Here is a 23,520-nt window from a genome sequence, read left to right on the forward strand (position 1 = left end):
TGCTGTATAAATGTTACCAAACACATAACCCAAATGAAGATGCAATGCATCAGACTGCCCTCATGCCTTCTGTTTAGACAAATGCTTTTAAAGGTGATAAAATCAACAAAGAATCTGCTTACCCTGGGATTCCAACTTGATCTTTTGAGGAAAACTTAACACTAAGTATTTTACTGCTATAAAATTTGGTTTATCACACATCACACATAAACAGATGGTGATCCTAATCTTTTATATAAATAGTTTGAAATGGAGTCACTCCAGTTTTCAATCTGTTCCTATAAGGGAACATCAGAAAATTCTCTTTGAAATTCCTGTGCTATTATACTATCATTATCTTCTGTTAATATTTTAATTGTGAGCTTTTATTGGTAAATACCTTCATATAATAAATGTGGTGGTATATATATGTTTCTCAAAGTGATTGAATCTTTAGTCCCAGGCCTGTTCAGTGAACTATAAACCTTCATGAACTCAAGTTTGTGCAAGGCAATGTCTCACAATAACTTTTCATTTAATTAAAAAAATATTGGAGGCAGTTTTCCAAAGCTTGTTTTGTCACAAAATAATCTAAAGAAATATTAAAAAATATTAGAAATATTATTAGTGTATTTATCTCATGGTGAATTAAAAGAGGTGGTATATTTTGAAAATATTTCATTATTTTTCTTTTTTTTTTTGGATCAATAAACATTTTTCACACTCGAGTTCTGTGATTTGTTACAATGGCCGTCAGATATAATTTTGCATGCATGGGTAATTCTCAAAAAGAAATGTGGATTTCACCAAAGAAATTACAGAATGACTTTACAATTAACTTACTCCAAACTGAATTTTGCATAAAACACAAATTATTAAATTCTATTAAAGTGTTTATAATCAAAACTGTGTTAAAATACTTAAAATTAAAAACTGCATCAATTATGAAACCACAAGAGTTTTATCTATTTTTTTATTTTATTTTTTTTTGAAAAACAAAAATTCTTATTTTGTAAATAATGCTATCAATATAATATCTATGCTGGACATACGTTTCTGACATTAAATAAAAAAATAACAGCAACATTTTCCTTATTTACAGCCAATGTGTGTCAGTAAAGCTATTTACATCGGTCCAGTTGTACACGTTCACAAAAAAAAAAAAAAAACTTGATGTGTGGTGTTCACAAAATCAACACATTTACACAAAAAAAAAAAAAAGAAAATTACCACTTATCAGTTGGAACAAGAATTGAATATCTTTAGGAAATACATTACAAAGGTCTGGAAATCCCATGAATCCCATGAGGCACAGAATTTATGCAAAATTCATAAAGACAAGCAACACTTTTGGACGTGGATTAGGTTTAAAGAAAATGGTGGTGTAAAAATTGTACTTTTAATAAGAATATTGGGGTACATCAAAAAAAAAAAACAACAAAAAAAAAACAGACCAACTAATCGATCCAAAAATAACGTTAAGGGCATTATCCTTAAACCTGTATGGGATGCTGAACAGCTTCACAGAACCCTAAAATACCATACAAACAAATTCTTGCTACTCTTTTACAACGGGTCATTCATTTAAACATTTTAGCATCCTCACTCTAATCCTGCAAATATTTTTTCTCTAAACGACTATGCTAAGCTTACAAAAATATGTACATTGAGGCAGAGGATTTATCAAGACATTCATGCACAATTACATTTTCAAAAACAAAAACTCTTTAAAGTCATTCTGAACACAATTACATGCAAATGTGCAGCAATACTCCATAACCACAGTTTAGTGCACATTAAAACAGTATTTGCAGTGGAGCCTGCAATTATCAATATCACTTAACCTCAGTGAAAATACACAGAACAGGATTACAAGTAAAGAATTAAATCAAGGCCACACCACACTGATTGTGAGGGAACTAAAATAGCAGTTAACCGGGCAGTTGTTGCTTTATTATCAGGGCACAGTAAAATGAAAACTCAGCTGTAATGCTATTTCCTTCTCGCCCAAACAGACTGATCAAACAGTGCTTTGCCACTTTTAATCCCATGTTCTACCACTGGACATGAAGTAGCACTCCTCTGTGTGGCATTCAACTCGGAGACACGCCCAGAATAGGTGCGACTTATTTCCGACAGGTCCTGTGGGGAGTTTGTTTCTTCTGGTTTTCAATGCGACATCGACTTCTTTCATCAAGCCAGGGCAACTCAAAGTTCCTAGCAGACAACAAAAGCGGATCGATATGTTCACAATGCCTTATAATTGTTATAATGACACTTAAAAAGCAGTTACATGTTACTCAGAAGGTTTTCAAAAAGAAAAAAAGGCTTACTGTGCAGGTAAATTAGGCAGAGGCCGACCAAACGCCACTACTGGCAGAAAGGGTGTGACTAGGATTGCCTCCACTATATAAGGGAACATCAGTAAAAATATAGTATATAACACGATAACAGTTGTTTTGTTCATTAATACAATACAAAATATTTTTTCAAATTAATCTTTCTAAGGCTTATACCACTGTCCAAATCGGGATGAAACGAGGACACTTCTGGCTCGCTCTCCTGAACATTCGTTTTTTTCTTCTCCATGCGCTGCTGGAGTCTTTGAAGCATACGCTGTTCACGAATTCTCTGAATGTCCCATCTAACAGGAGAAAAAAAAGCAAGAATATTAAAAGCATTAAAAGGGTTAAAGGATTTGTTCACTTTCAAATGAAAATTAGCCCAAGCTTTACTCCTCAAGCCATCCTAGGTGTATATGACTTTCTTATTTCTGATTAACATAATCTGAGAAATACTAATAATAATCCTGACGCATCTAAGCTTTATAATGGCAGTGAGCGGGATCAAAGAGTATGAGCTGAAAGTGCATTCATCCACATCCATCCATCATAAACGTGTGCTCCGGGGGGTTAATAAAGGCCTTCTGAATCAAAGCGATGCATGTGTGTAAAAAATATCCATTTTTAAACAAGTTATTAAGTAAATTCTGTATTCAACATACTTTCTGCGTTACTTCAATACGGAGGGTGGTCTAACTTGTTATATATGGATTTTTGTTTTTACACAAATGCATAGCTTCGCTTCAGCGCTTCCCTTTATTAACCCCCAGAGCCATGTGGAGTATGTTTATGATGGATGGATGTGGATGGAGGCACTTTCTTCAGCTCATACTCATTGATCCCCATCACTGCCATTATAAAGCTCCGATGCGTCAGGATATTTATTAATATATCTCCGATTGAAGAAAGTCATATACACCTGGGATGGCTTGAGGGCGAGTAAAGCTTGGGCTAAATTGACTCTTGTCACAAATTCACAATAAATCAATAAATATCACAATATAACTCAATTCACTTGATTGATTTTTTAAATTAAAGTCTTTTTTAGAATTAAATCTCACCTTTTTCGTCTCTTCTCGTCCAGTTCTAACTTTGCGTGCCGTTTCAGAAAAACACCGTCATCAAGATTCTATAGAAACCAAGATTGATAAATGATACTGGACCTCTTAAGATTCTTGAGACTTATGTATAATATGCATAATCTGATATTGCTGAGTTCAACATGTTCCTGGGTCAACATTTTTGTTGATCCTGGAACAACATTCAAATCAACCAATCATATTTGAGAGACAGTTTAACAGATTATGTCAAGTTTAGTCTTAAAATCATGAATTGGTGTTTCTACATCAGTGTTATTCATCTATCATTTCCCTCAGATTTTTGGGATAACTTATGGGTAGGGTTAGGTTTAGGGGTAGGAATAGGGTTAAGACTAAATTTTCAGACTAGAATGTTGTTCCAGGATCAACAAAATATGTTGACCCAGGAACGCATCTAACTCAGCAATATCAGGACGTGCTGTATAATATATATATATATATGATATTACTGATAAGTCTTACTTCGGGGATGTCAGCTGCATCCTCCTCCTGGAGGGGTTCCATGATGTTTTCCCTCCATGATGGGACTGAGGAAATATTTGTATTAGAATTTGTAAATCAATGTTTATAACAGCCATTTTGCATTTGAACCAGGCACTTACTTGCAACATCCTCTTCTTTCTTTGGACACTCTTCCTGTAACGGAGAGGCTGGAGGTTGCTGCCAGCAGCATAGGTACATCTCGGTTGTTGTCATGTATGGAAGCTCTTCGGTTTCTCTGCTGTCTTCTCCCTCTGGATGCAGGTCAGTCTGTCCAGATGATTTCACAACGTTCGTCTTCTCTGGGGTCTCTTTGCTTCGCAGGTCATGCTGACATGGCGACGTCTCTCCTGCATCTGATTTTTGGGGGGTCATTCTTGAGGACTTACCCCTTGACCTCTGCATCTTTGTTTCTAACATGTTCATCTTCCTAGATGGAGTATTTACAGGTTATATCAGTCAAGCAGAAGTCACAAGAAGAAATAAAAAGTAAAAAATAACAGAAAAGAGAGACTAACAGGTAGAGCTGCATGATTAATCGTTAAAAGATCTCAATCTTCATTCAAACACCTAATGATCTCATTCCTAAATGACAATGATTCACCTGTGTCTATTAAACCTTTGACAAAAATCACACTGGAACATTCAAATCTGCATCTGCATGTGTAAGAAAAGAGCAAATCCTTTTGAAAGTAACTTGACTTCTCAAATAAAGATTGTCAATTAAATTGTTTTAAAAATGTCATTTTATGTATGTCATTGAATCATTTATTCAACAGATTTGTTCAAAAACGCTGATTCATCCAGCAATGAAACAAGAAGTATTTATGAGTGAATCATTGAATCATTTATTCAATTTTTAAAATAATTAATTCAAATTAAACATTTTAAATAGACTGCAACAATCAACATTTTGTCAGAACCTTTAGTAAATCATGTTATTTTGTTTAGTTGGCTCTTGTCTGTTCAGGATCATGGGAGAATCGTGATCTCTATTTGAAACAAATAATCGTGATTCTCAATTTATCCAGAAACATGCAGCTCAACTAATAGGTGAATTTACCATTCTTACCTCTTTTGCACTTTGCCACTTGACTTAGATGTCTGAGTTTGAGGGCTGTCCCCCAAATCTGATTCCCAAAAGTCATCCGTGTCAGGGACCCATCTCTCTAATGGCTGGAAGAGCCTCTTGTCACGTGGTTCCTTGCTTACCAACTGCAAACGACGCTCCATCCGCTCAATTCGGGCAAGCAACTATTTCAAGGCAGGACAAATACATTAGGGAAAAAACAAAAATCAATATCCCACAAACCATGAATATTACACTACAATTCAAAATGTTGAGGTCTGCAAGGTTTTCTGCAAAGTCTCTTATGCTCACCAAGGCTGCATTTATTTGATCAAGAATACAGTAAAAACAAAATATTGTGAAATATTATTACAATTTAAAACAACTGTTTTGTATTTTAATATATTATAAAGTGTAATTTATTCCTGTGATGGCAATGCTGAATTTTTAGCGGCCATTATTTCAGTCACATGATTTAGTGCTCAAGTAACATTATTATTAATGTTGAAATCAGTTGTTACTCTTAATATTTCTGTGGTTAACCATGATACCCATTTTTCCAGGATTCTTTGATGAAGACAGTTCAAAAGAACAGAATTAATTTGAAATGTAAAACTGTTGTAGCATAATAAATGTATTTTGACCAATTTAATGCATCCTTGCAGACCCTAATGGTAGTGTACATACCGTATCTCTGTCTGATTTGAGTTCATCTATTTCCTTGTCCTTAGACTGCAGCTGTTGCTGTTGCTGCTCTATTAAGTCCAGCTGAAGCAAAAGCAGTTGTTTAAGGCAGGTGGCTTGTGCGTGAGGATGACCTGTGATCTTCCTCAAATTTGTCTTTTTACCCTCCGAGTGTTCATGTGATGCCCCCATGGTCTCTAACCCTTTGGCACTTTTCTCACCCACAGGGTCTCTAGAATTACTATGTGAATTCATGGATACAAACTCTGGCTTGTTATCAATGGTGTTGGTCTGTCCAAGAGGAGTTTTACTTTTTACAGGGGTGCCTTCACCCCCCATTTGTTTAGCTTGAGATGACAGTGTTTCTGTGCCCACAGAGCCAGCCTCTGAAGCCACAGCCAACTCTCTGCCAGGCTTTAAAGGCAATGAAGTCCGTTCAGCTTTCCCACCAAAGGTCTTGTCCAAGATCAGATGTTGTCTGTTGCTGTCTGGAGTGTCACCAAGAGAATCACTGAGCTCTTTTCGGACACTAACTGGGTGTCTCGTTTGGGATGGGCTGAAGTCACAGTTGTTTGAGTACAATCCCACTTTAGAAAAGCATTCAGGTCGCATATTCATGGCGAAGAGAAACCTCTACCCTATGAACCATGGCTACTATAGAGTTGATATGTCTGCAGACTTATACCTGAAAAAAAAACATGAATTATTAAATTAGAATCAATTTTATAACAAAGTAACAAATATGTAAATTGTAAATTATTATTTAAAAATCCCATTGAATGCAGAAGAAATGTGAAGACTGCAAAGAAGTATATAGTTTCTGTCTATATGCAACCTATGCTTCTTTATAAAGTTACAATATATCCAGCGGGTGAGCAAAGACTAAATAAAACACTAAAACCGTTCACATAATATCGCTTATGATATAAGTTGCCTATTGGCTAAAAATCATTTGCTTAGTCATAAACAACAGATCACTGCAGCTTACTACCGGTTGGACTTGCATGAAGACATGCACACATTTATTATATCATTACTAAAGATACATATGAATCGTCTAACTAAACGCTATGATGCATATTGTTCAAGAGGTATGATCCATTTTAACTTGAGCTAATAATAAATAGCGCGCCTCCATTTTGATCCTCATTGCTAGCTAGCCGCTATTAGCAAACGATGTTATGTCGTTTTCGCTGCACAGTTCAGTCAGAATCCACTCTATACCGCATTTTTTACATAGTTACGGGTTCACCCCGGGTAAACCCTCAACAGTCAGAAGAAACGCGTCTTAAATAAAATTTCTACTTTACTTTTATTGTTGTTTGTCCCCCATTTTCAGGCTTGAATCTGCACAATGTCCCAACATAGGAGTGCGTTTGAATCAGTGCGCATGCGTAGTGTGAGGACATGTTTACATTTAGAGTAACGGGGTCTATCGAGCTATATTAAAAGTCAGTGTGCATGTAAATGTTTATCTGCACTAACTTACGTTAACGTTACTTTAACCTATGGAAACTGGTAAAGATAGTCGTGGTAGTGGAACGCTAGTTGTCTGTCAGAGGAAAAATATGGATCGTATCGTGCACACTTGGGGAGAGGACCTTTTAACGTCATTTCCGCCGAAGTTTTCGCACTTCTTTCGTTTCATTTTTAAATTTATTTATCCGGGATTAACCCTTTCGTGGATGAATTATGATAATTTAAGTCAGGATTTTTTTCCTATGTGTTTTTATTGCTCATGGCATGAAAAACAAGAACCGTTTTACCTATATTTTTCAGATGATTTCACAGTATGCCTTTATGTTTTTTACTGAAGAGATGCTGTATTAAACTAATACAGTAGTAGAGCAGTAATACTGTTCTGTAATTAGCAAACCAAGGAATACAATGAATAAAATCATGTGAAAACGTTGAGCGTCACTTGTCTTTGATAGGCTATCAGAACATGTGGACGTGTATGGCAAGCCGTTTGACTTTTATTCATTCTCAATTCTTGATATCGGGAATTACATTTCTACTAATAACAATGGCAATTTTTGATATCAGGAATTACATTTCCACTATAACAATGTTAATTCTTGATGTCAACAATTCAATTTTCACTAGTTAAAATGCTAATTTTTGATATCAAGAATTACATTTCCACCAGTAAAAACTAAAATTCTTGATATCTGTAATTGTATTTTCACTAGTGAAATGTCACCATAGGCTGCCATTCAAATTCCTGCCAATATTAAATTGTTGATATCAAGAATTGATTTCTTACCAGTTGAAATTCCAATTTCACAAATACAATTCTTGCTAGTAAAAATCATCATTTTCGATATCATTAATTACTTACTAGTGCAAATATATGGCAAGCCGTTTTGACCTTTATTCATTCTCAGGATATGAATTCTTGATATCAACAATTCAATTTTCACTAGTAAAAATGCTAATTCTTGATATCATGAATTACATTTCCACTAGTAACAATGGCAATTTTTGATATCATGAATTACATTTCCACTAGTAACAATGGCAATTTTTGATATCAGGAATTACATTTCCACTAGTAACAAAGTTAATTTTTGATATCAACAATTCAGTTTTCACTAGTTAAAATGCTAATTTTTGATATCAAGAATTATATTTCCACTAGTAAAAACTAGAATTCTTGATATCTGTAATTGTATTTTCACTAGTGAAATGTCACCATAGGCTACCATTCAAATTCAGTTGTTGATATCAAGAACTCTTACTAGTTGAAATTCCAATTTCACATATCAGAAATACAATTCTTACTAGTAAAAATAATACATTTTGATATCAATAATTCAGTTGTCACTAGTAAAAATGTTAATTTTTGATATCAATAATTTGATTTTCACTATGATATCACACTTTCTGATATCATGAATGTGATTGTTACTAGTAAGAAAGCCATTTTAGATATCTGAAATTATATTGATATCAGAAATACATTTTCAGATATCAAAAATGTTTACTAGTAGCAATTCAATTGTTGATATCAAGAACTGACATTTCAACTAGTGACAATTGAATTCTTGATATCAAAAATTCACGTTTTACAAGTAGCAATGTAATTATTGATATCAAAAATTAAAATTTTTACTAGTAAGAATTGTATTTCTGATATGTGAAATTGGAATTTCAACTACACTCTAAAAAATGCCGGGTTAAAAACAACCCAATTTGGGTTATTTTGGCAACCCTGGGTTGTTTTGACCCAGCAAGTTGGGTTAAATATTTAACCCAGCATGCTGGGTTGTTTTTTCTAACCTAAATTTTGGTGTAAAATGACTACATTACAGTATTTTAATTAACCCAAATGGGTTTTTAATTAAACCCAGTAATCTTAGACATTATAAAATCACTAAACACAGAATGACTATCAAAAGGTAAACATTTATTAAAAACAAGGACAAGGGCAAACATGGTCAAAACTAAAAACATGCATGTGAGATGAAAATCAGAAAAGAATTGCAAAATCAACAGCCACAGTTTGTACAGATAAATTAAATTGTTTTTCACATTTCAGTGTACTGATGAATCTAACTGGCATTTAAGACCAAATAAGACTTTTTTTTGCATAATATCCACTGGCAACGAAAACACTACACAAATTATTTGTGAAGATTATGTGAAAGAATGTGATTTTGAATGAGAGTGTGAATTTCTCCACTAAACAACAATGAACAAGCATTGAATATTTGTCAGATTATATGCTAAAAGTTCGTTGAGTCCATGAATACATACAGAACACGCATCACGGCCAATTTTCATGACCTCCTTAGGATAACTGATGTCCAGTCATGAAGCAGCTCCATCAGCACAGCAAAGGCATGCAACATCCTTTAAATTGTCCAGGACAATCTTCTCCTTAAAAAGCATGGTCACATCAGTGATCTTCGTTGGAGAAGGTTATTCTCTTTTTTGACCAGTATTCATCCTTGTCACCACCTGTTGATCATTGATTTAAAAAGAGGAAAAAGAAAATTACTAGTGAACACAAAACAAATTCCTGAAACATTTGATGATTAAAACGGAACAATTTTCAGACAGGTGCATCCACATCATTGTGAAGTGACTCAAGAGCAGCTCTGGAGATGAAGTTCAAGTGGATTGTCCTCATACAGTGAGACTGCAGATGGATTAGATGAATCCATATACAGTAAAAATGTCCAGAGCTTACTTTTTTAGCCATAAATTTAATTGTGACCTTGACATGATATCGTTTACCGTCCAGCCCTATTCAAAAACCATGTTTTTGCCACAATCTCTTCATTTAAGGGGCCAGTGGCTCCCTACACAGCATGTAGTGTGGAGTCCTGTGAGATGTTTTTTCTGTCATTATGAAGCTTAAAGAGTTAGTTCACTCAAAAATGAAAATAATGTCATTAATTACTTACCCGCATGCCATTCCACACCCGTAAGACCTTTGTTAATCTTCGGAACGCAAATTAAGATATTTTAGATTAAATCCGATGGCTCAGTGAGGCCTGCATAGCCAGCAATGACACTTCCTCTCTCAAGATCCATTAATGTACTAAAAACATATTTAAATCAGTTCATGTGAGTACAGTGGTTCAATATCAATATTATAAAGCCACGAAAATTTTTTGGTGCTATAAAAAAAAAACCTAAATAACGAATTATTTAGTGATGGCGGATTTCAAAACACTGCTTCAGGAAGCTTCGGAGCATTATGAATCTTTTGTGTTGAATCAGCGGTTTGGAGCGCCAAAGTCACGTGATTTCAGCAGTTTGGCGGTTTGACACGCGATCCGAATCATGATTCGACACGCTGATTCATAACGCTCCGATGCTTCCTGAAGCAGTGTATTGAAATCGGCCATCACTATATAAGTCGTTATTTTGTTTTTTTTGCCGCACCAAAAATATTCTTGTGGCTTTATAATATTGATATTGAACCACTGTACTCACATGAACTGATTTAAATTTTATTTGAATGTTTTAGTACATTAATGGATCTTGAGAGAGGAAATTTCATTGCTGGCTATAGAGGCCTCACTGAGCCATTGGATTTCAACAAAAATATCTTAATTTGTGTTCTGAAGATTAACGAAGGTTTTACAGGTGTGGAACGACATGAGGGTGAGTAATAAATTACATTCATTTCATTTTTGCGTGAACTAACCCTTTAACAGTTAACATGCCAAAAAAATATTTTTTAAAAAATAAATAACTACTTTTTTCTTGAAGTATTAAAACAGACATGACATACCTCACATATTTTGATGAACTTGGAGTGCTCCTCCAAACCAACTATATTTAAAAACGTCTCTTTGATTGAATAAATGAGGCCGTTGAGACATGAGGCGAATGAGGCAAAAACCGCGAAAATTTCCATCTAAGTTCTTTTCTGACTTTTTTCGCCTTCAAATGCATCTCGAAATACTTTTGGACAGAAATAAGTGAAAATATCTTTAATTATTTATCTTTACTTACCATAAACCGTCTTTCAAAATTGGGTTGAATTAACCCAGAGTCCTTACCCAGCAGTCTCAACCCAGCATTTTTTAGAGTGTAGTAAGAAATCAGTTCTTGATATCAACAATTGAATATGAATGGCAATATGGTGACATTTCACTAGTGAAAATACAATTAAAGATATCAAGAATTCTAGTTTTTACTAGTGGAAATTCAAATGTTGATGTCAAGAATTAACATTGTTACTAGTGGAAATGTAATTCCTGATATCAACAACTGAATTGTTGATACCAAGAATTCATATCCTGAGATGTGAATAAAATTCAAAACGGCTTGCCATATTGATATCAAATTGGCACTAGTTGAAACGTCAGTTCTTGATATGAACAACTGAATTGCTAGTAAACATGTTCATTTTTGATATCTTAAAATGTATTTCTGATATCAATATAATTTCAGATATCTAAAAATGCTTTCTTACTAGTAACAATCACATTCATGATATCAGAAACTAACATTGTCACTAGCAACAATCAAATTATTGATATCAAAAATTAACATTGTTACTAGTAGCAATTCAATTGTTCATTTCAAGAATAGATATTTGCACTAGAAAGTAATTAATGATATCAAAAATTATGATTTTTATTAGTAAGAATTGTATTTCTGATATGTGAAATTGGAATTTCAACTGGTAAGAAATCAATTCTTGATATCAACAATTGAATTTGTATGGTGACATTTTACTAGTGAAAATATAATTACAGATATCAAGAATTGAATTGTTGATATCAAGAATTCATATCCTGAGAATGAATAAAAGTCAAATCGGCTTGCCATACCATAGGCCGTGATCTCTACAAGATCTCTATAACCGGTGAAGGTAGCTACAACTCTGTTGAAACCCAACTCATTTAGATAATGCTACGCTCCCTCCAGTCTACCAGAGTACATTGATTTACCCTTATTAGCTGATAATTCTGATTATGTTCAAAATGGACAAATTTAGCTCTCTCATTTCAAACTTCAAATTCTCATATTTATCTTTTACATTAGTCAAGGTGTGTTGGTTCTTAAATGTAGAAATTTGTATTTCACACGTATGGGAAAGTATGTATGACCCAGTAGGCTATCCCTGCGTTCCAATGTCCATACTATCCATCCTAAATAGTATGTGAGATTAAAATAAGTGTGTCCCAAAGCATAGTATGTTGAAAAGAGTATGCCAAAAGTGCCCGGATGGTCTACTATTTCCGGTAGATTTTCGAAGTGTGGATCCGTGCACACTATAGAGGCTAATATTGCCCACAACCCATTGCGCATTGGACGAGGATTCAGTTCAGAACTACAAACACCAGTAAAAAGTGTTAAAAAACTACAAAACATGGCGGATATATGCAATCGACGCTGAGAGATTTGAGTGACTAATAATCAGTTTAACCTGATAGAAAATATATATTTAATGTTACCCGTGTTATTTTTCATCTGCAAATACCAATGTGGACTTTTATGAAGATCCGAATGGCCATTAACTTTTAAATGCATCATTATGCATTAATATGAGGAGAGTTCTCCACATGAAAGACCCGCGACTGCAGATCAACGTGCTGCATTTCACTCCGATACGGTAGGAAATTAGCTAAATGAAATGTGGAGGAAGTAAGATGATTGACAGGCCAGTTTACGGTAACAGGATGCGACAGAGAGAAAAGACGCGATTGTATGACGTGTTAGTATGTCCCAAAGCTTGTCTACTCTTTTACTACACACTCAAAAGTAAGTACTTTTTGTTCACAGAAAGAGTACATACTTTTAGGGCGTAGTATACGTAGGCGAACTGGAACGCAGCATATGTATCTTATTTTCAATGGTACTCAGCTTACCTTCTGGTTTTCACTGGCATGCATTTACATGTGTGTAACTGATATCACCAGCAGGGGGAGATGTAGTACAATTGATTATATTTGTCTGACGCTTGGTTTCTCACGTAGCTTGAATGTATTTGTAGAAAAGAGTGGTTTCAAAAAGTGTGCATAATGTGGCCCAAATGCAGTTATGTTGTTATTTTACAAATACCAGTAAGGCCAACCAATATGTCTTAAATGATTGAACACAGGCAGGCGTTTAGTTAGACTGACGTTCACTTCCCTCAGCTGGAATAGCCTCAGAGGGCTTGAGTCTCTCTCTCTCTCTCTGAGAAATTGAGAAAACTAAAGCGTATTATCTCACTTGACTTTTGCAAGCTACTGATCTCTAAAAGACTTAAATGGATCATATGAATGTGTGTTTCTGTGTGTTCGCAGGCTGTTTATGTTCTTCAAATTCAGAGATAAACGTAATTAATGTAACAGACCCTCACTTATCATGACTTGTCAAACTCGCCTTGTTTAGGTGCCAAATGTTGACCTACAATCCTAAATTTTAATGGTTTTTGATGTAGTGGTACTCAACAATTAGTATTCATAATCCAGTTAGATCCACTTTTATCACTATGCTATGGCACAGAAAACAAAAATATGTTCAAACATTTTGCTAATGGTCACATTATGTATTGAAAACGCTATTTCTTAATGTTCAAAATGTCCAAAACTTTTTTTGTCATTAAAAACAAGCAAGCAAGCCCAGCCCAGGTTAGAAAAAGTAATGCAAAAATATCATAAGCATTAACTCAGTTAGAATCATGAAACATTGATAAAACCTGTTGCTTAAATGAAATCGTTCAAGATTTTGTCTTTAAAAGTGCAGAAAAGATATTTATGAACACCAATCCTAGATGACTTTACATTTTCTTGTCTCATATCATATCCATCGCAGCATCTTCAGATCGAAATTGATCATATTGCAGATTAAAGTATAGACAGCTACAGGTATTGTGGCATCTGTCATATTCTCCCTGCATGCATAATGTACAAATGGCTTTCCTCCGGTATGTGTCTGCTTGAGTATTGAATATGTGAGCATGTGCATGATTAATTATTAGATTATGCTGTTCATAATTATAATATCACTCAATATTTTCCCCACCATATGCTGCAGATGCACAGGGGTCCCCCTCTCTCCTTATCACAATGGCTTTCACACCAGGAGGAGAGGCTAACGTTTGGCAGGTATCTCTCTAATGCTCTTAGCCATCTGCCAATTGCCTGGGCTCTCCCCACAAGAACATAATGTTTCTGATTACTGGGTTAATTTCAACACAGTTTGGCACAGTGGAGGCTCTGCAATCTCTTGCTGCACAGTTAGCACGTTTGGCCGGCAGCCATCATGCTGCCTCCAGCCCTGCGCTGAATAGGTTCGGGTTTAGCCAAAGGGGCTGATTCAGAACAGTGCATCCTGGAGGTTGCTGAATACTATGATCATCTATATTTTTACATTCGCTGATTTCTCCTCTGCCAGAATCAGAACATCACCGATTGCTTTATATAACAGATGAAACAATGTATTCAATCCTCTCGCTCTGCTCCTTTTCCATTCTTGTACACTCATCTTGTTAGTCCATCTTTTATATTGGCATCTGTATTGGCCTGCTTTTAGTCTCCATAAGCTCAGCTGCTGCTTTCTATTTCCACAGAATGACCTTGGTGGGTGCATGGGGTATCAAGTGTAGAAGGGGATAACACAGGGGCTCATGATTTTTGTGAGTAGCCTATCCTATCATATCAAAAGCCAGTTAAACTCAATTTATCCACACTTTCTGTTACATTAGTATAGTTATTTCACTTCTGGAAGCATTATAAATATTTTAAAAAACTACTGCAGAAAGAAAAAGTACCACCAAAGTATTGCAAAGTAAATAAATCACAAGTTTCAGTTTTGACATCTTGTGTAGAGAAGTTTCATTAAGACAAATGTAAACTTCATGCTTAACTCTGGTGTATGAGTTTCGTAATAAATAAGTTAACACTTATACTTTATGACTTTGACCCTGCATGGGGGCACTAGTCCAAGAAGCCCAAAATGTCTCTTCAGTTCATACATGAGGTGAAAATATTCTGTAATAAAGAAAAGTTCACTTCTTTTCTTGCTCTGATTGATTAATTAATTGATTGATTCATTCATTCATTCATTCATTCATTCATTCATTTTTATTTTTTATTAATTTATAAATATTTATTTATCTTTTAAAGAGTTAGTTCGCCCAAAAATGAAATTTATGTCATTAAGTACTCACCCTCTTGTCGTTCCACACCCATAAGACCTTTGTTCATCTTCGAAACATAAATTAAGATATTTTTGATGAAATCTGAGGGTATCTGATCCACACATAGGCAGCAACGTCACTGCACCTTTTGACGTCCAGAAAGGTAGTTGAAAACATAGTTAAAATAGTCAACGTGACTGCAGTGGTTCAACCTTCATGTTATGAAGCGACGAGAATACTTTTTGTGCGCAAAAACAAAATAGAAATAATGACTTTATTCAACTGTTGTCATATGTAGTGAACTCAGTGAAGGCTTCCTTGTTTATGTCTGAACGCTGGCTCATTATTGGCCGGATCCTGTGTCAGCATGCATGCGTCGTGCTGCTCACGTGTTCAGCTTCGGCCAATAATGAGCCGTAGTCACTTTGACTATTTTAAAGGTGCCCTAGAATTAAATATTGAATTTACCTTGGCATAGTTGAATAACAAGAGTTCAGTACATGGAAATGACATACAGTGAGTTTCAAACTCCATTGTTTCCTCCTTCTTATATAAATCTCATTTGTTTAAAAAGACCTCCGAAGAACAGGCGAACCTCAACATAACACAGACTGTTATGTAACAGTCGGGATCATTAATATGTATACCCCCAATATTTGCATATGCCAGCTCATGTTCAAGGCATTAGACAAGGGCAGACAGTATTAACGTCTGGATCTGTGCACAGCAGAATCATCCGACTAGGTAAGCAAGCAAGAACAATAGCGAAAAATGGCAGATGGAGCAATAATAACTGACATGATCCATGATATCATGATATTTTTAGTGATATTTGTGAATTGTCTTTCTAAATGTTTCGTTAGCATGTTGCTAATGTACTGTTAAATGTGGTTAAAGTTACCATCGTTTCTTACTGTATTCACAGAGACAAGAGCCGTCACTATTTTCATTTTTAAACACTTGCAGTCTGTATAATTCATAAACACAACTTCATTCTTTATAAATCTCTCCAACAGTGTGTAATGTTAGCTTTAGCCACGGAGCACCATCAAATTCATTCAGAATCAAATATAAACATCCACATAAATACAATACTCACATGATCCGATGTATGTATGCAGCATGCATGACGAACATCTTGTAAAGATCCATTTTGAGGGTTATATTAGCTGTGTGAACTTTGTTTATGCTGTTCAGGGCAAGCGCGAGCTCCGGGGGCGAGGAGCACGAGAATTAAAGGGGCCGCAGCCTATACATCAGTGCATAGTTAATGATGCCCCAAAATAGGCAGTTTAAAAAATTTACAAAAAAAAATCTGTGGGGTATTTTTTGAGTTGAAACTTCACAGACACATTCAGGGGACACCTTAGACTTATATTACATCTTTTAAAAAGAAGTTCTAGGGCACCTTTAACCATGTTTTAAAACACCTTTCTGGATGTCAAAAGGTGTAGTGACGTTGCTGTGGATCAGATATCCTCAGATTTCATCCAAAATATCTTAACTTGTGTTCTTAAGATGAATGAATGTCTTATGGTTGTGGAACAACAAGAGGGTGAGTACTTAATGACAGAAATTTCATTTTTGGGTGAACTAACCCTTTAAGGCAGGGATGGATAACTCCGGTCCTGGAGGGCCAGTGTCCTGCAGAGTTTATCTCCATCCCAGATAAAAACTCACTTGCCTATAACTTTTTACTAATCCTAAAGACCTTGATTAGCTGGTTCAGGTGTGTTTGATTAGGGTTGGAGCTAAACTCTGCGGGACACTGGCCCTCCAGGACCAGAGTTGAACTGTTTCTTTACTAGCAAAAACTGTTAATTCCATAAACTAGTTCACTTTTCATTTTTTTTTCCACCGTTAGGTGGAACAGTTCTAGTTATATTTCTTGAGCCTGGTAAGGCACAATTACAAACTGTTTTCGACCCGGAGTTCTCAGTATGGTTGGCTAACCATGCTGAACCATGCTGGTAGAATGCTTGTAGTGATGTCGCAACTCAGGATTGGTCACTTGTTTGTTGCCTGGCTACCAGTTTCTCTGTAGCTGGTTAAGCATGCTATTTAAGTGATGTCAACTGTGATTGGCTCGGAATGGAATGGTTAAGCAAAGAGAAAGGTTTTGGCATTTGGTAATTTAGACATTTTTTTTGGTAATTTACACATTTTATGCGAAGTGACTTATATTGCTAGCATTTCCTGCCTGGGAATCACGCTCTACTGTTTGAGCTACAGGAATGCTTTGTATTGCTTCATCTAAACTTCTGTGGCATCCTGTGCCATTCAAGCGACAGCCATTGATTTTAGTGGGAATGCGGACAGATAGCTTTCTCCAGGTATTATAAACCTCCTTTCAGAAATCCAATTTGTTGTACTCCCTCTTGATTTCAAAATGACCCAGCTCTTTCCACACCCTCAAAACATATCTTGCTCATTGCTATCCGTCACACTCTCCCCTAGTGCTTTCTCTAGCATGCAGGCGCCATAACTTCCCACCCCATATCCCCAGAACACACATTTATACACGCATCCCCTGCTTGCAGCTATGATACCCATTTTATCACCATATCCAGTAAATATATGGTATTGTGTGAATCAGTGTCTTTTATTAATTACCAAAATATGTATGTGAGTTTGTTCTGAGGGGAGACAAAGGGGTCAGGCGTACCTCTTTGGGCCGACAAGCAAATGGGCGAAAAACAAACAAAAAGGTCTCGTAACCAGGCGGAGGGAGTGACTCAGACACAATCAATTCTCCATGAGCTCTCAGTGGAGCTTCGAAAGCCATGGAAACAAAAACAACACTCCCAACTCAGGTTTACAGCTCAAGGACCCGTCCTGTTTATTTTCAACCTCCAAAACCAACCCTGTTATTATTCCTGCAGCGGTCGGAGTTGACTTGTAAAATACTCTGTGTGGGAGGGATGGAGAAAGCTTTTTGAGTTCCATCACAACAAAGTTCACTCTAAGGTGACAAAAGTGCTCTTTTTGCATGCCAACACCTGGCCCTTATCTAATAGCCTAATTAGTCTGTAATAAAGGAGACTAATGGGTCTGTTCATTTAAACTAATCACCTGGCTTTTGGCACCTTTTCCCACCCACATTAAGAGTAAATGTTGAGTCCTTTAGTGTAATTATAAAAAGTAAAAAATCATTTCATTAAGCTTCTGTCAGATATATAATGATTTTAAGTGATGTTTGAAAGGCTTTGTCAGATTTGGCTTGTTTTAAATGTTCTTTTCTGTCTTTTTACCTCTCCTCTCTTCTTCTCTTGGCTCTCTCTTTCATTTTCTGTCCTTCCATCTCCTCGTCTGTCCTTTCCTCCAATCTCCTCTGCTCTCCTGCAGTGACCGCATGATTTATGCCTCTCTCCTAGTCTGAGAGTACATAAATACATATAAAGGTTGTAAACTCCCACCATCCATAAAAATGATTAAAGCACCTATTTTGGTTAAATCGGTGCCTGCCCACAACTGTGTTTGATTTTCCACCTAAACCAGAGCCATGTGACTCTCTGCTCGGGCTTCCAGGTCTACACACACACTCATACACGCCCTTATCCTTAGGGCAGGAAATGAAAGCCAGAACAGGAATGGGAATAAAAAAATATTTGGATGTCATCTTTTGAAGATGAGTATTTTCTGATATTTAAACCCAAAAGCTGTCTGGATGGTGCTGGGCCTCCTCTAGCATCAGTGTGATTGGAGTGATCTGTTGCTGGTTACAAGAGACAGGTCCGTAGCTAAAGGCAAGATCTATGAGATCTTTTAACACTGAAACTGCATACAGATGTTCAGGATCAGGATGCTATCTTTGTGTGTTGTATATGCGATTTGAACTGGTAGTCATCTCTGTATGAATATATCTGAATATCCTTCTACATGATGCTCTCCTGTCATACCCTCATTAAGATGACCTGAATATCTACACCTCAATTGGAGCAGATTTATAGTCTTGTCATTGCTAATTGTGTGTATTCCTTTCAGAGACTCCTATTTTGATACTCATTTTGTTCCTTTGCTTTTGTTTTCAGTTTCTGAGGTTTAGTACCTGTTTCCCCCATGTGTCTGGTTTAGTTGCTTGTACTCCTGTGTATTTATAGCCCTTTGTTTTAGTCTATTTATTGGTTATTGTGTGTATGCAAAGCTTTTTATGGCTCTTCTTGGTTTATCCTTTGTGTTAATAAAACACTGAAATGAGGTCCTCAACTCTTTGCCTGTCTGACCTTTACATTTGTTTTAGCTCAAACTGTAGATCAAGGCACTAGAATTGCCAATGACATGGGGTTGATAGCCAGGAGAATGCTTAAATAAATAATTCATCATTTCTTTTTATTATACGCTCTCTGGAATACTTTAATTTGATTGGTCAATCGCACCAACTTTGATATGTCCTAATATCCCTAAAAATATGTCATCTATTTTAATGGTGTGACTGCCGAAACTGGTGGCATGAGCAATCGGGCCCCTTGTTCCAGCCGCCCCCCCACTCTCACCTACAGCACCGCTTCAAGCAGAACACATCTAATTTTACTATAATATTGTTTTGTATGTTTGTTTGTGCTTATATCCTATTTGAAATAAATGAAATATTCATTTCAGAGAGTGTTTTTCAACTTAAATTCTTATATTTTAAAATAGAGATTTTTTTTTATCAGAACTTGTGTGAATGTGTAACTTTTGCATGTAAAACAACATTACGGAATATGAAGTATTGCAAGAAGGCTCAGTTTTCTCTGGCAAAATCAGATGCATACCTTCTGGTGAAAGAGAAGAGAGGGAATCAAGTATTTTTTTTTTTTTTCATTCTTTTAGAGAGAAAAAAACATGAGGGTTGGAGAGAGGGGGCTTCAGGTGTAAAAGCAGTGGGGAACTTTTGCTTGGCTCATGAAGAATGTCAGCTGGAGACTTGATGTTAATGTAAAAGTCCTGGGTGAGTCCTTCAGGCGAGCCACTCTCCTTCCCTGTTGAGGCGGATCACCAAGGTGAGGATTCAGTATGTTATATTCCATAAAATAAATGGCTATAAGGACAAAAGAAGATATGGAACGAGGCCTAAAATAACTTTTGCTGAACTTGTCAGTTGAACTCTTTGTCTGTACTTGTGTAAAAACTGCATATTTTTTGTCTGCTATAATTCTCTCCACCTACATATGACACTAATTAATGCTCCCGAGTATCACTGCTCCAAGCTATTAGACCCCAAATCACAAACATGTATGTCTCTTTGTCCTAATGTTAGAGAACAGTTAGGGTGGTCACCACACTTCACCCCCTTCTTTATTAGTGCCATGGTGGGTAAGGGTTAAACGCCGGGATGAGAAGACCTACTGTTGCTGGCTAACATGCCCAGTTGGAGGTTTTTTGACCTGGGGTGCAAATCTGTCTTAAATAGGCCCTCTCCAGAGAGCCAGAGATGCAGGCTGGCATATCCTTCGTTACAGGGGGTTGTGAGTTTGTCCACAATGCAGATCATGTTTGAAAAGAAAGCCTGAATGAGGAGAATAGAGGCAAAAAAGAAAAGAAATGAACTGTAAGTAAGGAACATCTTATGTTGTATGTTATACATTGTTTTCTCATATTTCTTAATTGTTTTTTTTGTTTCTTTTTGTTTTGTTGGAAAACCTATGGCTGGTCCTCATTGTGACAACTTACCCCGTGTAGTGTGATTATCCACCTAATTTTTGACATAGTGTGCAAACATTTGTAACTTGAATATGCAAGACTTCTGATATCATCTGCTTCTAGTTGATTTAAACTACAAAAATAGCCCATTTTGCTGCTTGATATTGCAAACTGGTATTTCTTTGTAATTGTGTGGGGTTCCAATCCAGCTGAATGCCACAGCCACTCCTGTTGCTGTCCATGTCCATCCCTTCATGACCACAGTGTACCCATCTTCTGATAACTACTTCCAGCAGGATAATGTGCCATGTCACAAAGCTCAAATCATCTCACACGGGCTTCTTGAACATGAACTTGACTATACTCAAATGACCTCCACAGTCATCAGATCTTAATCCAATAGAGCACCTTTGGGATGTAGTGGAATGGGAGATTTGTATCATGGACAAATCTGCAGCAACTGTGTGGTGCTATCATTTCAATATGGACCAAAATCTCTGAGGAATGTTTCCAGCACCTTGTTGAATCTATGCCACTATAGAATTAATGCAGTTCTGAAGGCAAAAGGGGATACTGGCAAAGTATACCTAAAAAAGTGTATCTTTCCTGGGCAAACAGTGGAAATCTCCAATATTATTATAGCCAAGACTTTATTTGATGTGCCTATCCTGAAAAATATTCATTGGAGTAAAAAGGGTGACAAACATCCCCGCTCTCTCCTTTACAGTGACAGCTGGCGTTATGGCAATATTGTTAGAACTGGACCGCCTCAGGCCAGGTGAGAGAAATATTATGTACAGATAAAGGATGAAAGCAGATAAAACCTGAAACCATCATTGGCTTTATTCCAGCTCTGCAGTGTTTGTTTCCCACCATTATAATCCTAACATGTTGTCACCTTCTCAGAACCCCAATTTCACAAGCACTTTGAATTAACCATAATTACAATCTTGGCTTTTGACCCTTTTCGATCACGAAGGGTGAGGGTGTGTAAATCAGATTGGTTCTACTGTGATCAGTAACATATGTGAACTGGGAAGAAGATGAATGTGCTCATGCCAGAGTCTATATCAACGAGCTGTGGTTTATGCAGCCTGTGGTCCAGGTTTAGCGTTGTGCCAATGCCAGGTCTGTGATTGATGTGTAAAATATAAACTGATGTGTTGAGAGGCAAGAGATTTTCTTTTATGCTTGTATGTTTTCTGTTAAAGGTGGAAAGCAAGAGTGAAGCGTTTCCTCCCATTTCCAAGATGATTCCAAACATTTGTTAAGACATTATTTCATGAAGGTAGGGATATGAATTTTATGTTGATTTCCCTGAATATATAAATCAGATACCAGTCATCACAACAAGATTTACCTGTGCCCCACATATGAGAGTCTGAAATGAGGATGTGAATGTTTGTGTTCGTGTTCACATGATAGTAAATGTCATGCTCTTTCTCTGTATGCTCGATCAAAAGGTATGGGACCTCGCATAGCAAAGCACTCAGAAAATGGAAAAGGAAAATATCACACGCATTTGGCAAACATTAGGTTGCGGTGCTTTTGATCACAAATGGGAGTGTTGAGTAAATCTCAAATAAGAAAGAATTAATTTTCTGAGAAAATGTTTGTTTTCTTTGCAGGGAAATAAGCAATCTGCTTTTTGAATTATATCCAGTCCAGGTGTGTGTGTGTGTGTGGCCTATGTCCCCACAAAGATGGCAATATTCAAAATCCACACTTTTTTTTTGAAAATGTAAAAAAAAATAGTTTATGTTAAAACTGTGTAATCCAAATGAATGGATTAAAATTATATATGCAATTTAAATACATAAATCTTAAATTTAGGCCAAGAGTAATTTTCAAACCTGTTGACTTGTCCTTTGTTTTCTTTAATAAAAGACATTAAGGCTGTAATTGTAATGGGAACAACCTTTGAAGGATTTAAAAGCAGAAACGTGAAGCATATGATTTTATAAAAGCACTTTGTTTTGTTTCACAATTGTCCTGTTAAAATGTTATTTATATTAAGCCATAAAGTTTCAGGGTTTTAGGTGTTATGTTGTCATGGCATCAAAGTTGTATTGGATATAACTTTGCACAGAAGTCATTATGATACATATGCTGTCAATTTAGCTCAACTTATTTCATTGAACTGCGAATGTGCAGAGACTTTTAATGTGCATTTCATGTGAAATATCATTTGAGTTTTGAGAAATGAGCTCTTGAACTGACTTGCACCTAAAAGATTCCTCTGTTAATCTCAAACTTCGAACACTGACTGTGGCTGCCTTCCCTTTTGAAGAAAAACAGAATGGTGGAGTATTTCCATTCAAAGTAGATCATGCCAAATTACAGAAATGTGCTTTCAATTTCACCCTTCTGAAGCAGTAGATGCTAAAGAAGCTAGAACTAAAGAAGCTTGGCCTGTTTTATTCTCTATCAGGTGAAAATTACAAATCTGATCACTTAAAGTTAGGGAAGGCAATTTCGGAGAGGCTATCAAATGCAAGCTAGCTTTGAAAGCATAAGATCCCATTGTAACGTTGTTAGTAGATGTGGGAAGAAGGAGGCGGGAACCGGCGAACATTCAACGTAACTTTAATTCAAAAATGAACAAAATGAAAGTAATGCCGGCAGACCCTCGCGGACGTCTGCCGGCCA

At 36.2% G+C, this 23,520-nt stretch overlaps 1 protein-coding gene across 1 annotated transcript; it reads right to left on the reverse strand.

The window, feature by feature from the left end:
- Positions 1–71: 71 nt before the first annotated feature.
- On the reverse strand, positions 72–7,039 carry msl1b (MSL complex subunit 1b). Its single transcript, XM_067369538.1, has 9 exons — positions 6,965–7,039; positions 5,658–6,339; positions 4,974–5,155; positions 4,024–4,331; positions 3,884–3,948; positions 3,383–3,450; positions 2,496–2,623; positions 2,313–2,385; positions 72–2,196 (listed from the first exon to the last, which is right to left on the reverse strand). Exons 2-9 carry the CDS (start codon positions 6,270–6,272, stop codon positions 2,106–2,108), a joined length of 1,530 nt encoding a protein of 509 aa, XP_067225639.1. The 5' UTR covers positions 6,273–6,339; positions 6,965–7,039; the 3' UTR covers positions 72–2,105.
- Positions 7,040–23,520: the final 16,481 nt, after the last annotated feature.

The sequence above is a fragment of the Chanodichthys erythropterus genome, chromosome 19 (genome assembly GCF_024489055.1).
Source record: "Chanodichthys erythropterus isolate Z2021 chromosome 19, ASM2448905v1, whole genome shotgun sequence".
In the NCBI taxonomy this organism is placed as follows: domain Eukaryota; kingdom Metazoa; phylum Chordata; class Actinopteri; order Cypriniformes; family Xenocyprididae; genus Chanodichthys; species Chanodichthys erythropterus.